This window comes from Rattus norvegicus, chromosome 12 (assembly GCF_036323735.1).
Source record: "Rattus norvegicus strain BN/NHsdMcwi chromosome 12, GRCr8, whole genome shotgun sequence".
Classification (NCBI taxonomy): domain Eukaryota; kingdom Metazoa; phylum Chordata; class Mammalia; order Rodentia; family Muridae; genus Rattus; species Rattus norvegicus.
This window is the reverse complement of record NC_086030.1, coordinates 14,143,139-14,160,649: the sequence shown is the minus strand read 5'-3', so window position 1 is coordinate 14,160,649 and position 17,511 is coordinate 14,143,139. Positions and strand designations below refer to the sequence as shown.

At 43.2% G+C, this 17,511-nt stretch overlaps 2 protein-coding genes across 2 annotated transcripts in view; one reads left to right on the top strand and one right to left on the bottom strand.

Annotated features, from left to right (window-relative positions):
• Positions 1-17,511, top strand: part of Hint1l2 (histidine triad nucleotide binding protein 1 like 2) — an 865,401-nt gene that overhangs the window by 487,012 nt on the left and 360,878 nt on the right. The gene's annotated exons all lie outside the window — the stretch shown is intronic.
• Positions 2,237-10,812, bottom strand: LOC134481320 (endogenous retrovirus group K member 8 Gag polyprotein-like). Its single transcript, XM_063271906.1, has 5 exons — positions 10,734-10,812; positions 9,178-9,288; positions 4,607-4,705; positions 3,900-4,181; positions 2,237-3,744 (listed from the first exon to the last, which is right to left on the bottom strand). Exons 1-5 carry the CDS (start codon positions 10,810-10,812, stop codon positions 2,237-2,239), a joined length of 2,079 nt encoding a protein of 692 aa, XP_063127976.1.

Below are 17,511 nucleotides of genomic sequence, written 5' to 3'. Positions count from 1 at the left end.
GGTGACTTATTCCTGTATAACATAGGCAGCTTTGCCAGTTGAGGAGCCATCTGTAAATACCAAGGCACCTTCATGTAACGGGGTCTTGGAGGTAACTTTAGGAAAGGTCAAGGAATGTATTTTTATGAATTGTATAAGGGGGTCATTTGGGTAATGATTATCTATAATTCCTGCAAAGGAGGCGCAAGCTATGGCCCAATCGTCATTAGACTGAAATAGCCAATCAACTTGCACTGAAGTATAGGGAACAATAATAATGTCAGCATCTTTTCCAAAATATTGTCTAGACATTTTTCTTCCTTTTCTAATTAAGGCAGCAGATAGGGAGTAATAGGTGGCCAAAACCTTGTTTGGATTGGAGGGAAGATATACCCAAAATAGAGGGCGTCCTTTTTCTTTTGGAGCCCGGGGTTGTTGCCAAAAGACTCCCACTGGGGTATGTGTAGTAGCACAGACAATAAAATATAGGGGGGAAGCATAATGTATCTGGAATGAGACCTGAGAGGAGATAGCCTGACCTATCTGTTGTAGTGCCAAGGTGGCCTGGGGTGTGAGGACTCGGGGGGACAAGGGATGAGAATCTCCTGAAAGAAGTTCATTAAGAGGGACTAAAGCCTCAGGGGGAATCTTTAAATAGGGGCGGATAAATTGAAGGTTTCCAAGTAATTGTTGAAAATCATGTAGAGTTTTAAGGGATGAAAGCTGGAGTTCAACTTTGGGGGTACGGATCTGTTCGAACTCAAGTTCATATCTCAGATAGAAATATGGGTCTCGTATTTGAATCTTTTCAGGGGCAATTTTAAGCCCCCAGGAGCTAAGGGCCTCTTGGAGTTGTTGGAAGCATGAAAAGGCCTGTTGCTTATCAGGACCACCCAATAATATATCATCCATGTAATGAAGAAGATAAATTTGAGGCCAAGCTCTCCTGATGGGCTGGATTACCTGGGCTACGTATTTTTGAGCCAGAGTAGGGCTGTTAGCCATGCCCTGAGGAAGGACACGCCAATGAAAGCGGTCCATAGGACCCTGGAAATTAACTTGGGGAATGCTGAATGCAAAATGGTGACAATCTTCTGGGTGAAGAGGTATGGTAAAGAAGCAATCCTTTAAATAGATAATAATTTTAAAAAGCTCAGCAGGAATGGCAGCAGGGGAAGGAAGACCAGGTTGTAGTGCTCCCATGGGTACCATAACTTTATTTACCGCGTGAAGATCCTGTAAGAGCCTCCATTTGCCAGATTTTTTTCTTAATGACAAAAATTGGGGTATTCCAGGGGGAAGAGGATGGCTCAATGTGGCCAGCTGCTACTGTTCCTGCACTAACTGTCTAGCAGCTGTCAGTTTTTCTTGAGTTAGTGGCCACTGATCAACCCAGACAGGGACATTATCTCTCCAAGAGATCTTCTCTGCATGAGAGACAATTTCTGTATGAGCCTGGGGGGCAGGCATGACTGTGGCCGCTAAGGAAAATGTGAAGGCGGAGATCCCAAGCCTCTTTGATCTAGCTTCTGTGTCATAACCAATGGTTCTTTAATGCCCTGTGCCTGTTTTCCCAATCCTTGTCCAGGTAGAAATCCCTGAGCCAACATCTGTTTTGTAACTGCCTCGTTAGGGCTACACATGATAACATTCATCTGGGAAAGGATGTCTCTCCCCCAGAGGTTAATTGGCAAGTCAGGTATTACATAGGGAATCACAGTTCCTGAATTTCCTTCTGGATCTGTCCATCTAATAGTCTGAGCACTGACTCGTGGATTTTTAGAGTGTCTAATTCCTTGTAAGTGAGTGGCTGAATCAGTTAATGGCCAGGCAGCAGGCCAAAACCTGTCAGAAATAACTGTGGCGTCAGTTCCCGAGTCTAAAAGTCCTTGGAAAGTTTTTCCATTCAGACTCAAAGTAAGCATAGGCCGAGAAGAAGATATCTTCTGAACCCAAAACACCTCAGATATTCCTTGTTCTCCCGGGGCTCTGGCATCTTTATGATGTGGATTTCTGACTGGCAGCTTAGTGAGTAACAATAACTGTGCAATGGCTTGTTGTGTAGGTATAAGTATCGGGCCACTTGTGGCACTGGCCAGGACCCGTATTTCTCCTTGGTGGTCGGGGTCTATAACCCCAGGTGTGATCTGGAGTCCTTTCAGGGATAGGGAAGCTCTACCCAAAATCAAACCAAGCGTATTTAGGGGTAAGGGGCCATAAACGCCCGTGGATATAGCCTGGATACCTTCCTCAGGTGTTAGTATTGTACTGGCGGAGGCACAGAGGTCCAGTCCTGAGCTGTTCTTTGTGGCTCGCCAGAGATGGGCAATTGATTGGGTGAGGGGTGGGATTGATTGGGTGAGGTGTGGCTGGCTTGCTGAGGGACAAACCCTATTGCCCCGGGGCCTGTCCTGAAGGAGGGGGCCGGAGGCTGCCCCCGTGGGAAGTTTCCCGACTGCCGTGGAGGCAGAGGGCGGCCTTGGCTGTCAGTTTTGGATCGGCATTCGTTAGCCCAATGTCGACCTCTAGAGCAGCGGGGGCACAATGTAGTAGGTAGAGCCCTCATTGGGGAAGCATTCCCTTGTCCCTCAGCTGGGGGTCTTTTATTTTGACGAGGGTGGGGGCATTCTTGCATGAAATGACCAACTTGTTTGCAGTTAAAGCAGGTTTTTTGAGAATTAAAGCCTGCATTTTGAAGAGCAGCTCCAATAGCTAAACCGATAGCATGGCTTGTTCCTGCCCCTGCGCAGAGGCGAACATACTCTGCCAAAGGCTTTGACCGGTGGTGTTTGAGAATATCCTGGCAAGTGGAATTAGCATTTTCAAATGCTAGCTGTTTAATAAAGGGATTTTCAGGCTCTTGAACACCAAACAAGCGCTCTGCTGTCTCGGTCAAACGGCTGACAAAAGAACTGTATGGTTCGTCAGCTCCCTGGAGTACCTTAGTGAGCGTGGAGGAGAAACCAGACTTGGGAGGCAACCTTTTCCAGGCTGCCAGGCATGCCTGACGAATTTGAGCCAAAAGACCAGGAGAAAATTGCATTTGAGACTCTAAAGTATTAAAGGGTGGCTCACCAAGAATCTTTTTTGCTGTCCATGACCTGGTATCAGGACGTACACGATTTTTTGTTTCAATTTCTTTTGTGGCTTCAGCCATTTCAGATTTCCAAAGCACAAAGTCGCCGCCTGAAAGCCCGGCTCGGGCAAGCTGCGAAAACTCGTTTGGTGTGAGCCATCCTTCAGTAGAGGATTCTAAAAGTGCCAGTGTAAAGGGGGCCACAGGGCCATAATTTGATACCGCTGTTTTGAGCTTTTCTAATATTTTAAAATCTAGGGGCTGATAATGATAGCGTGGAGGACCCGGTGCAGCCCGAGCTGCGCGGGACCCAGAGCCAGCAGCTGTATCTCCTGGCTCCTGTGAGTCGGGGTGAAGTTCTGTCTCCTCCTCAGAATCACCATCTGTATCTCGATCCTCCTCCTCCTCCAGGGTACCTGGGGTGGAGGGGTCTCTAGGGACTTTTGTCCCACTCCTCAGGGAGAGGGGAAAAGCTAAAATTTTATGTTTCTTGTTTGGAGTTTTACCCTGGCCTGTAGCCTTAAGCTGGGGACTCTGCAAGGGTGTCAGCTCTGTCAATTTTGTCTCTAAATCGCGAAGAGCTATAAGCAATTGTACCTGCTCTTTTCTAGTCTCTACCATGTGTCTCAAGGATGTCACATCGTTGGTCAGCTGGCGACAAGCATCTGAGACAGGGGGTGAATCAAGGACTGTATATAGGAGGCCATAAGGCGGAGGGGGAAAAGATAAGGGAGAGCGCGTACCAGCTCTGGTACCATCTGTGGCCAGTGCTATAGTGACTCAAAACGAGCAGCTCCTGCCTCTATTTTAACCTCCTGCTCAGGAGAAGAAACACCACCTTTACCTAAGTCTTGAAGAGAAGGATAAAGTTGTCTATTAGGTTGGCATTCTGGTGTATTGGGTGGAGCATTGGACATAATCTTTTCAGCGGAGAAAGGTCTAGCAGAGATAGGATCAAAGGCACTCTCCATATCAATAATGACCGATGGGGGGGAAGGCGACGACTTAATGCCAGAGGCCGACTCCTCTCCCAGGATGGGGTCAACAGGTAAGGGGAGAGGAGCAAGCTCCCTCAGCGAGCTTTCCTTCAGTGAACGCTCTCCTTCCTTGACTAAATGCTGAAGATCTGGCCATTCAGAGGTGGTTCTAAGGATATCATTAATAAGAGACCAATAACTAAAGGCAGTGACTGGAATTTTCGTAGGACCAAGAACCTCATAATAATCTTTAAAACAATCTCCAACTCTGAGCCACCTTTTTTGATCAATTGTCCCTTCCCGGGGAAACCAGGGACATATATCTTCTACCAAATCTAAAAATTTTATTAAATCCTTCTTTTTAACCCTAATTCCTCGTGTCTTGAGTGACTGCTTCAGTCCTGTCAAATAGTGACTGCTTTGAAAATGCTTGTCCCATCACTTACTAACCTTAAGATCTGCGCCGCGCTATGAACTCCTCCCAGACTGTCTCATGGCGGGTGTTCCGTGGCGTCCTAGCGATCCAAAGTCACTCTCTGGTGCTTCAGAAAAGGGCGGACAGGCCTGTCCTTACTGATGAGCGGCGCTCTCTCCTCTGTGACCCCCAAGGGGTCCCTGTTCGGGTGCCAGTTGCCCCGACCCGCAGGGCAGTCGACCAGGGTCTGGGGTCCACCTAGGAGAGAATGGGGGACAAGAGACGCAAAGAACGGACAGCAAGTCAAGAAGTCTGATCAAGCTGACAATTTTTAATTTTTCTCAGGCTGAAGATATACTGGTAGAAGCAAAATATGGGGAGGGGTTGGGTGACCACAAAGAATGGGCCTGGCTTGATAACCAGGATATTGGCTGGGTAAATCGGCCAAGCGGGGGAACAGCAGGGTGGGTTGCTTAGTGACCTGACCATCAGTGCCTGACCACCGGTACTCAGTGATCTGACACCTAGATTTATGTTAACTATTGAATTTATGTAGAGCTGCAGGTGCTGCTTTGATCTAACCTAAGGCTATTGCTTCTTGTTCTATCATAAGGCTAAAATATAATTGCTTTTTAACCTGAAGAATATTGCTTATTATTCTAACATAAGGCTAGAACACAATTGCTTTTTAACTTGAAGGCTGCTTTCGCCATCTCGAGGCTGCTCCCAACAGTTATCTTTCTAACCACACTTTTCTTAACCCCACATACAAAACACTAGACCCTACTGACAACTGAGCATCAGACAGCCCCATCACAGGCAGAAACAGAGGGGCCTGCTGCAGGGAAATGGATCTGATGGGGGATGGCATTTAAGCTAATGTCAGTTGCTCTGCCCTTCCTCACAGCAGGAAGGTGGACAACCAAGTGAATCAACTTTATCTTTATTCTGCCCTCACCACCAGCAACTTTTATAACTGGAAATGTCAGAACCTTCCTGTACACATAACCCCAGTGATCTAATCAATCTCTAATAGACATTCCTGTTCCCTCACCAGTCAACTTGGGATGATTGTCAACAACTTTTTCAGATTCTTTTAACCTCAGAGGAGATGGAGAGAGGATGCAGACAGAAGCCAGGAGTTGGTTTCTGGCCCTAAAGGGGAGCCCGCCAATAACCAAGTATTTACTGATGCTTGCTTCCCTCCATAGTCCACACAGACTCTGATTTTAACACAGTTAAAGGTAAAAGGAGTATCATGGTCTAACATCAGGCTCTGCTGGTAGGTCTCAAAATGGCCACAAGATGGCTCACAACTTTAGCTACATTATATGACATTGGGAAGATAGAAAATGAAATCCCTGCAGTTTTTTAGACAGGGTCATGGAGACATTTTGACAATACATCATCATGGAACCTGAATTTATCAGAAACAAAGGCTGTAGTGGTTCTAGCTTTTATTAATCAGGCATCCCCAGATATTGATAAAAATTTCAAGATATTTGAAACGTTAGGAAAAAAAGAGTGTGATTGACTTAGTGATAGATGCAGAGAGAATTTTATTGGATAGACTTTGGAGGAGAATCAGATTAGTGGACAGACGTATCAGACTGGAGACATGGCAAGGGCTCTGTTGGCAACCACAGCCAAACCAGAAGGCTGTTAAAGACACCTAAAACTGATAGATCCAGAAGAAGGAGGAAAGGGGATACCCAAGGATCATGACTAGCAGAACATAGGAAAGAACCAATGTGTCTATCATAAGGAGCATGGCCATTGGGACAGGCAGCACCCTAAGAGGAATAAGACTATCCAAACACTGTCCTTAAAAATGAGCATATGGGGAACTGGGTTTGTATATTTTCCCTAAGCCTAGAGTAACTCCAACAGTGGAGCTTCTACAGACTGTGTGAATTTTGTCACAGTCTCTATGAGTTCATATGTGCACCAGCCATGTTGTGTCTGGAAATGCTGTTTCCTTAAATACACCCACTATCAATGACTCTTACATTCTTTCTTCTTTCTGTTTTCCATATATCCCTGAGCTTTTAGGAGAGATGTGTGATCTAGACATTCTACTTAGAGTTGTGCATTCCAAAGTCTCTTCATGTTGACAAGTAGTAGCTTTTCTTGTTAACTGTTGACTGCAGCATGAAGAAGCTGTTCTAATGAGTGATACAGTACTCTATGGATATGGCAGTGTTTCATGAGAATCTTTTTATTGCTACCTCCATTTAATAGATTAATAGCAGTACATTTTTCTCAGGACACATAATGTACCTAATCTCAAGTTTGTGGCCTTATAGACACTATCAGTTATAGGTTCCATCTCATCAATTTTTCAATCATGATCTTTCCAAGTCCATGACCATCCAGCCAATCCATTGGCTACAGCCTATGGGTCAGTGAACAATCATACAACTGGCCATTTCTTCATCCAAACAAACTGTAATATCACGTGTACTTTCTAAAGTTCTGCCCACTGTGAAGATTTTCCTTCACCTGTATCTTTCAGGGTTGTCCTGGAAAGGGATTGTAAAGCTGCAGCTGTCCACTTCTGGGTGCTGCCAGCATAATGTTCAGAGCCACCAGCAAACCAGGCCACAGTCTTCTCTTTTTTAGTCAGCCAATCATAAGGAGCACCCCATGAAGCTATAGGTCCGTGCTTGGCAGCAGATGATATCGTAACAGGAGTAGAGACCATAGGCATTTGAGCAACTTCATGTAACTTGCTTGTGCCTTTAGGACCTGCCCAGGCCCAATCAGATATATACCATTTCCATTTGATAATAGACTACTGCTGTGCATGTCACATCCTTCTTTATGACTTGAAGGGTTTGAAAACACCCAGTTCATGATGAGAAGTTCAGGTCACATGGTAACTTGGTTTCCACTAAGGCCCAAGAACTGTTTTTCAAAGGGAGAATAATTGTCTGCAGAGCATGGTAGACCTTTGTTTCAAATTCCTAAAGGTTTCTTCTGAGATTCACCTACAGGGGCTTGCCAGCGGCTCCAAATTTCATCTCTATCTGCCACTGACACATCGAGTACCATGGGGTCAGCTGTATCACATGGTCCAAGTGGTAGCGCAGCCTGCACAACAACCTGAACCTGATGAAGAGCCTTTTCCTGTTCCAGGCTCCAGACAAAGCTAGCAGCACTCTGAGGCACTTAGGAAATGGACCAGAGTAACACACCCAAGTGAGGAGTGTGCTGTCTCCAGAATCCAAATAGACCCATTAAATGTTGTGCTTTTTTCTTGGTGTTGGGAGTGGCCAGGCGCAATAACTTATCTTTCGCCTTAGAAGGAATATCTCTGCATGCCCCACACCACTGGACTCCTAAGAATTTCACTGATGTAGATGGTCCTTGAATTTTGGTTGGATTTATTTGCCATCTTTTGATATGCATATGTGTTACCAATGAGTCCAAAGTGGTTGCTTCATCTTTTTCACTTGGTCCAATCAGCATTATGTCATCAATATAGTGCACCAGTGTCATATTTTGTGGAAGAAACAAACGATCAAGGTCCCTTCTAACTAAGTTATGACACAGGGCAGGAGAGTTAATATAACGTTGAGGTAAAACTGTAAAAGTATACTGTTGGCCTTGCCAACTGAAAGCATGGCCTTGCTTTTTGTGATCCTTATGGATAGGTACTGAGAAGAAAGCATTTGCTAGATCAATAGCTGCATACCAGGTACCAGGAGATGTGTTAATTTGCTCAAGTAATGAAACTACATCTGGTAAAGCAGCTATAATTGGAGTTACTAACTGATTTAGTCTTTGATAGTCAACTGTCATTCTCCATGATTCATCTGTCTTCTACACTGGCCAGATAAGAGACTTAAAGGCAGATGTGATGGGAACCACAACCCCTGCATCTTTCAAGTCCTTGATAGTGGCAGTAATTTCTGCAGTTCCTCCAGGAATACAATACTGTTTTTGATTCACTATTTTCTTTGGCAAAGGCCGCTCCAAAGGCTTCCATTTAGCCTGTCCAACCATAATAGCCCTCCCTCCACAGGCCAGGAAACCAATGTGAGAATTCTGCCACCCTCTAAGTATATCTATCCCAATTATACATTCTGGAACTGGGGAAATGATGACAGGATGTGTTCGGGGACCTACTGGATCTACTATGAGTTGGACATCAGTCAAAACTCCATTAATCACCTGTCCTCCATAAGCCCCTACTTTAACTGGAGGGCCACAATGTTTCTTGGGGTCTCCTAGGACCAGCATCAGTTTAGAACCATTATCCAATGAACCCCAGAAACTATGATTATTTCCTTTCCCCCACTTACCCTAGTAAAATGCTGTAGGACCCTCTGGGGAAGAACTGGAGAAAGACTAACAGCAAAACTTTTAGGTATCTTATCAAGATCCTTGCTCAGGGGAACCTGGCCACCTCTTTATTGAAGGAGTTCTGGGTCTGCAAACTGGCTCAAGTCTAGAAACTTACTCACTGGCTGAGATTGCCTTTTGCCATGATCCAATGTAGCCTTCCTTTCATTTGTTTGAGAATTTTTTCTGCTTATACAGATCAAACAGATAATCAGTAGGCTTCCTATCTATTTCATGCCTGGAAACACGATGACTGATTAGCCAGTTCCAAAGATCCCAAAGAGTCATGCCATTATAAATTTCACCTCTCCTGTGCTGTCCTTTATGGGCTATGTTATTATAAATATTTTGTCTGTGCTGTCCATTATAATAACTACGACTACCTTGTGTCTGGCGATTCAATGCTGCCACCTGGCCCTTGTCAACTCGGTGCTCAATTAAACCCATGGCATTTATTTCATCTAATTGAGCAGTAGCATCTCCAACCTTAAGGTCTGGCCCAAAGAAAAGGGTAAGAATGAAACCCTTCAAATGTGTTGGTGCCCCTCTTACCAGTTTGTGTATTATAGAGTTCGTGAAGCGCATATCTTTTGGGTCTTCCCATTTGTGGATGAGTGTGTTTTACACAACATACCTACTCTAGCATTGCGATTTTCCTGAGCCTTAAAATTCCTTAATCAACACTAAGCCAAGGAATGTCAGGCACCTCCAATTCCTTTTTCAGTAGGCCATCGTTTGATAAATTCTTCAGCCAACCATTCAAACAAACTTCTGACACCTTTTTTTTAATTTTTATTAACGTGAGTACTTCTTATTTACATTTTGGTTGTTATTCCCCTTCCCTGTTTTCAGGCCAACATCCCCCTAACACTTCCCCCTCCATTTCTATATGGGTGTTCCCCTCCAAATCCTCCCCCCCATTACCACCCTCCCCCCAACAATCACGTTCACTGGGGGTTCAGTCTTGGCAGGACCAAGGGCTTCCCCTTCCACTGGTGCTCTTACTAGGCTATTCATTACTACCTATGAGGTTGGAGCCCAGTGTCAGTCAATGTATAGTCTTTGGGTAGTGGCTTAGTCCCTGGAAGCTTTGGTTGCTTGGCATTGTTGTTCATATGGGGTCTCGAGCTCCTTCAAGCTCTTCCAGTCCTTTCTCTGATTCCTTCAACAGGGGTCCCATTCTCAGTTCAGTGGTTTGCTGCTGCATTCACCTATGTATTTGCTGTATTCTGGGTGTGTCTCTCAGGAGAGATCTACATCCGGTTCCTGTCGGCCTGAACTTCTTTGCTTCATCCATCTTGTCTAATTGGGTGGCTAATTGTATGGGCCACATGTGGGGCAGGCTCTGAATGGGTGTTCCTTCTGCCTCTGTTTTAATCTTTGCCTCCATATTCCCTGCCAAGGGTATTCTTGTTCCCCTTTTAAAGAAGAGTGAAGCATTCACATTTTGATCGTCCGTCTTGAGTTCCACGTGTTCTGTGCTTCTAGGGTAATTCAAGCATTTGGGCTAATAGCCACTTATCAATGAGTGCATAACATGTGTGTTTTTCTGTGATTGGGTTGCCTCACACAGGATGATATTTTCCAGTTCCATTCATTTGCCTATGAATTTCATAAAGTCGTTGTTTTGATAGCTGAATAATATTCCATTGGGTAGATGTACCACATTATCTGTATCCATTCCTCTGTTGAAGGGCATCTGGGTTCTTTCCAGCTTCTGGCTATTATAAATAAGGCTGCTATGAACATAGTGGAGCATGTGTCTTTGTTATATGTTGGGGCATCTTTTGGGTATATGCCCAAGAGAGGTATAGCTGGGTCCTCAGGTAGTTCAATGTCCAAGTTTCTGAGGAACATCCAGACTGATTTCCAGAATGGTTGTACCAGGCTGCAATCCCACCAACAATGGAGGAGTGTTCCTCTTTCTCTACATCCTCACCAGCATTTGCTGTCTGACACATTTTTTTAACTGCACAAGCTTCCATATTAAACCTAGAATCTCCACTCAGAGGGCCCATGTCAATAAACTCAGCCTGATCTAGTTTTATGCTCCTTCCACCATTATCCCACACCCTTAAAATCCATTCCCATACATATTCCCCAGACTTCTGCTGGAATGAATTAACAAACTCATTAAGCCCCTTAGTAGTGTAGCACATTTCCTCATGGACTACAACTTTCTACCTCTCCTCTAGGGGCCTGTTTTTCCTTGAGTCTGGTTATGGGTCTAGAAAAGACTATTGGTGGGTCTTGAAAAACATCAATATTGTCTTGTCTGGCTCCATTGAAAGTCACTGCTGGTTTATCAGACTCTGAGGGATTAATTTTTTTCATGTGAAAGAGGCAATATTTCAATGGGTGGGGCTGAAGGTAATACTTCCTCAGGTGGGGTAAACTATTGAGAATCTGAAGGTTTAAAATTCTCAACTTCAATACAATCCTCCCACACATCCTCATCCCAAGTTATAGGATCCCATTCTTTGCCAATTAATGCCTTTACTTTAACTGCTGACTCCCTCTGAGGCTGAGACTTGAATTTTCGGTGCAATTCAGCCAACCTTACAATGAGGACTTCAGTTGGATTTTCTGCAACTCAAGTTCTATGGCTGCTGGAGAGAAGATTCTCTCCAAGGGCACACTTAGAATCGCTTAGATTGTTTACATGCTTCAGGAGTCGTTCGATTTTATCAGACAGCTCATTCTTTCCCTTCATCAATTTTTCCAGTGATACTAAGAGAAACAAGACAAAAAAATTACTTTTTTAAAATTTTCTTCCCAACTTATGGAAAGTTTTGTACACTGAATCAACTAATTCATGAAGAAAATCAAAAGCACTAGCTTCTTTAACTTTGAAATATAGTTTCAACCATGGCTCTTCAATGTTCTCTGAGCTTCCAGGAGAGAGAGCATCTGGTGAGGTTTCAGTAGATGAAGATGCTGGTGAATTATTAAACTAACTCCAGATTCTTAAAAGATTCATCCTTACACGTCTGCTCCTCTAGAACCACTTCTGGTACCAATTTGTCTTAGTCAGGGTTCTCTAGAGTCACAGAACGTATGGGTAATCTTTATGTAGTAAGAGAATTGATTGATGACTTACAGTCTGTAGTCCAACTCCCCAACAATGATCAGCAGCAGCTGTGAATGGAAGTCCAAAGATCTAGCAGTGGCTCTGTCCCACTAGGCAGGCAGGCAGGCAAAAAAGAGAGACTCTTTCCGCTTCCAATGTCCTTATGCTGAAAATAAATACTTGTTTGACCTTCCCATTGAACTCAACAATGTCAGGGGTAGCAAGAAGGTGTGTCCCAGATTAAAGGTATGTCCCACCACACCTGAATCTGGGGCTTGCTTTGTCCTGGGTGACTTTAAACATAGAGTTCTCTTTGCCTTAAGCTCCTGGGATTCATAGCCACTTTGCATCAAGATCTCCATACCAAGATCCAGGTCAGAAACTTGTATCACCCAGCCTCGAGGTCAAGATCAAAGGTGAGCCTTCCAATTCTGGATTATAGTTCATTCCAGATATAGTTAAGTTGACAACAAGGAATAACCATGACAGCAAGAAATGCAATTAAAAATATGCACAAAATGATTGGTGCTTATTGACTTTTAGCAGTAGATTTGTTCTGTGATAAAGGAATTCCTTGTCTCATTATTCTAAAGTTCCAACACATCAAGTCACTTGATCCTGGCAAATGAACCTTGTAAACACTCATTTTCCCTCCCTTTGCTACCCCTGACATTGTTGAGTTCAATGGGAAGGTCAAACAAGTATTTATTTTCTTCAGTTATTTTCAAATTTTGCTTCCTGATTACTCCAGGATTCCAAGTGGGTTTTTGTGAAAGGAAGAAAAGTGTCATGAGCAAAAAGGTCAAGTGAGGGACTATCTTGTAAAATAGTGTGCTTTAGGGTGGGAGAGGTCCAGAGAGCAAAGTTGCATGTGCTAATGTTGAAATTGTCAAACAGTTGACTTGTTTGTTTGACCTTGTGAGAAAGTGCTGTCATCTACAAAACTCATGCCATAGACAACAAATTGATTTACAAGAAATTGAATTTTCTGCCAATCCCTGAGCTTTAAATGTTTTAAACTACTTTATGTCTTTGTGTTTTGCTACATTTAGAGTGACTCTGCATGCACATACCTAGAGGGCTTTGAGTAGACACACTTGCAAGTGGTTATCCCTAAACTGATGTACACACATGAAGCATTAAATGGACTTGGTATATGTATGAATATGAAGTGTGTGTGTGTGTGTGTGTGTGTGTGTGTGTGTGTGTACCTACATGTAGTTCAGAGGGGGTAGAGTAAGAGTAGAAGTTGGAGAGGGGACAGAGAATGGTGGAAATGATGTATTCACAGTACACATGTATAATATTCTCAAGAAATTTAACAAAAGAGATAGTGTTTTCTTCATATTTTAGAGAATATTTTTGTTACATTGATGAAATCTAATAGTTAAATATTTCCATACACAAATAAATATAAACTATCATATTTATTTTCAGACTTCTAAGAAGCCACAACTTTTTATATTTTTAAAGTCTTTCTGTGTGTGTGTCTCTTAGTGTGTGTTTGCCTTCGTGTGTGTGTGTGTGTCTCTCTCTCTATGTGTGTGTGTGTGTGTGTGTGTGTGTGTGTGTGTGTGTGTGTCTGTTTGTGTTTACCTTGTGTATTGAGGCCAGAAAATGGATCCAATGGAACTAGGATTAAAAAGCAGCTATGATGTTCATAGCAGCCTTATTTATAATAGCCAGAAGCTGGAAAGAACCCAGATGCCCTTCAACAGAGGAATGGATTCAGAAAATGTGTTACATCTACACAATGGAATATTACTCAGCTATCAAAAACAGTGACTTTATGAAATTCATAGGTAAATGGATGGAGCTGGAAAATATCATCCTGAGTGAGCTAACCCAATCACAGAAAAACACACATGGTATGCACTCATTGATAAGTGGCTATTTAGCCCAAATGCTTGAATTACCCTAGATGTACAGAATACATGAAACTCAAGAAGAATGATCAAAATGTGAATACTTCACTCCTTCTTTAAAAGGGGAACAAGAATACCCTTGGCAGGGAATAAAAAAAGATTAAAAACAAAGATTAAAACAGAGGCAGAAGGAACACCCATTCAGAACCTGCCCCACATGTGGCCCATACATATACAGCCACCAAACTAGATAAGATGGATGAAGCAAAGAAGTGCAGGCCAACAGGAACTGGATGTAGATGGGGGTGAGTATTCTGGAACATTCCGTTTAGTTGACTGTCTTTGAGAGAAGGCACTCCACTTGTGCAGGGACAATGTATTGAAGCCATGCACCTCTGTGTGTAAAGGTGATACTGCCTGTCATTAAGTGCCAGGGTTCAAAAGTCTAATTGATATTGTACACTGTGGCTTTTGATCGGTTTCATGTTCCATGGACTTGAGTTCTTTCTTTCTTCCATTGTTTATTTTTTTCACTTCATAACTTGGTCACTAACACTCCCATGCCCTTCACACAGTCTCCCCCTCCTCCATTGTCTGAGTATGTGTGGCCCCTGGCTATTTGCCCATGCCTCCGGTTTTATCCAGTGTCCCCTTCTTATTTGTTTTCTGCTCTGAAACTTCCTTTCCCTGACATGCAATGCATTAATTTAGGTCCCTCTGATCAGCTCTAGCAAATGTCTTGTTCCATTTCCTTGCCACACTGGCACATTTCCTTATAGAAGCCCACATTCCTTCACATCATTGTTGACTTAGTATGTCATGTGAAAGCAGAAGACTAGAGTTGATGGCCCACTTAAGTGCTTGATAAATCTTTCATGCCTAGAATTAAAAGACTCTCTGTATATACTTTGTTGTTTTTGTTTTATTCTAAATCAATTTTTTCCTGGAAATGGGGACATGTGTTCTGGTGCATATATTTATAGGTCAGAGGATAACTAGTGGAAGTTAGTTCTCTACTTACCAAGGACTGAACTCAGGTCATCAGGCTTGGTACCGGTGCCTTTATCTGCTCAGCCATCCCTGAGGCCATGCCAAGGGTTTTGGTAAAAGTGTGTATCAGATCACAGTTTGTCACAGTCACTTCTCTTTTTCCAACACATAGATCCCAGGGACTGAACTGGCATCATTAAATGGCTCTTTGGGCCATTTTGCTTCCCCACCCCCACCCCCTAGGAACTAGCTGTGTGCAAATCCGAAGGCAGGGTCAGGACCTTACACTTTTGGCTGGAATGTGGACAGTAATGAACAGGGCATATGAGGTGATCCCAGTTGCAGTGAATTCAGGAGTACTGAAGATATCCTGTGCAGCTCTCCCCTCTGCTTCCTGGCTCCCATGCTATTCCTGACCTGTCTTCCAGAATACCTGAGTCTTCGAGAAGTAGATACAGCTGCCCGAGTTAAATTTTGCGTTTTCATCTCAATGTATCAAAACCAGGTTCTGGTGCACTCTAGGCAGGCATACTAAAAGTGAGCTGCATCTCAACACCAGATGTTGACATATTCTATAATTCTTAAGATTAAAACCTTAAGATTTAATGAAATTTTTGTTTCATTTTCAAGTTAGGGTTTCTCAGTGTAGCTCTGGTTTTTGTGGACTGACATTATAGATCAGACTGACCTCCATCTTACAGAGATCTACCTGCCTCTGACTTCTGTGTGCTGGGATCAAAAGGTGTCCACAAGGAGCACCTGCACAGAGTAATGCTTAAATTTAAAATCCTATTTTAAGGATTTATTATTTATCATTTTTACTTTAAAATATTTAACATTAACATTTTATTTTAAAGATTTAATGATTAACTTTTACTTCAGTATTTAATTTTTAAATCTCTACTTTTTTTTTTTAAAGCACATTTGATTTTATTGGAATGCACCCAAGAGCAAGCTGCTTTGTAGTGTAATGGATATTAGGGGGTACTGAATGTCCCTTTTTCTGCTCTAAACACAACTTAAAGTCTGCTTAGAATTGGGGTGGTGAACATACAGAGTGTGGAGAAATGCGATCTGTGGGACCCTGAAGCTGCAATACAGCTGCCTGAGTCATTTTCTTTTAACTATATTAACTTGAGTTTTTCTCATTTACATTTCCTTTGCTATTCCCCTTCCCGGTTTCTGGGTCACCATCCCCATAATCCCTCCCCCTCCCCTTCTATATGGCCTTCCCTCCCCATCCTCCCTCCATTTCCACCCTTCCCCCAACAATCACGTTCACTGTGGATTCAGTCATGGCAGAACCAAGGGCTTCCCTTTTTACTGGTGCTCTTACTAGGCTATTCATTGCTACCTATGGGGTCAGAGTCCAGGGTCAGTCCATGTATAGTCTTTAGGTAGTGGCTTAGTCCCTGGAAGCTCTGGTTGCTTTGCATTGTTGTTCTTATGGAGTCTCAAGCCCCTTCAAGCTCTTCCAGTCCATTCTCTCATTCCTTCCATGGTGGTCCCGTTCTCAGTTCAGTGGTTTGCTGCTGGCATTCACCTATGTATTAGCTATATTCTGGGTGTGTCTCTCAGGAGCCATTTATATCCGGCTGGTGTCAGCCTGCACTTCTTTGCTTCATCCATCTTATCTAGTTTGGTGGCAGTATATGTATGGGCCACATGTGGGGCAGGCTCTGAATGAGTGTTTCTTCTGCCTCTGTTATAAACTTTGCCTCCCTATTTCCTGCTAAGGGTATTCTTTTTCCTCTTTTAAAGGAGTGAAGCATTCGCATTTTGGTCATCCTTCTTGAGTTTCATGTGTTCTGTGCATCTAGGGTAATTCAAGCATTTGGGCTAATAGCCACTTATCAATGAGTGCATACCATGTGTGTTTTTCTGTGATTGGGTTAGCTCACTCAGGATGATATTTTCCAGTTCCCATTTATCTAAATTCTTAAATGGCTGGTCTTTCCTATGTTCCTCTCATGGTGATTCTGCTTCTTCCTCCTCTCTCTCCCAAGCTCATGAATCCTAAAAGTCCCACCTCTGTATGTCCTTCCCAGCTATTGGCTCCTGGCATCTTTATTTACCAATTGGAGCCAATTCCAAGGTCCCTCAGTGTCTTATATGCAGACATTCCTGCAAGCAGTTTCAGGGATGAAAATCAACATTATAACACAAGAAACATTTGGCCAAACCCATATAAGAGTAAAATAATCCTTAACATGCAAATATCATATATTTTAAGGGACCTAGGACTAGGAAGATGGCTTGAACAGTGGGTAAAGGAACCGAGTTTAGATCCTCAGTGTCCACAAAAAACCTGAGCAGAGCAGCATTCATGTGTGGACTCTAGAGATACATGTGGAAAATGGAAGCTCACAGGGCCTTGTTTGGTAGCAATTCTACCCAAACCAGAATCTTCTAGACTCACATAGAGACATTGACTCAAAAATGCCATATAAAGTTATACTGACCCCTCTGTTTTCACACGAGCACAACACATGGTTATGTGCAAAAACGTTCATGTGGAGAGAGGGGGGGGAGAGACCCACACAGAGGCAGACACATACAGACACATAGACAGACAGACAGACACACAGTATAAGAAGACATACTTTTCACATTGCTCATGTAAACATAGGTCATAAAGATGTGGACAACTTGTTTGATGCAACGTTAACTTTTATTTGTCTCCAAGCAAAATACCATCTTCACAGCTCTGTAGATCTACTAAGTCCAGTTCTCATCTTCTCTCTGACCATCGAACATAGTTTTCCAACCACAGAGATATTTACATTTTAAAG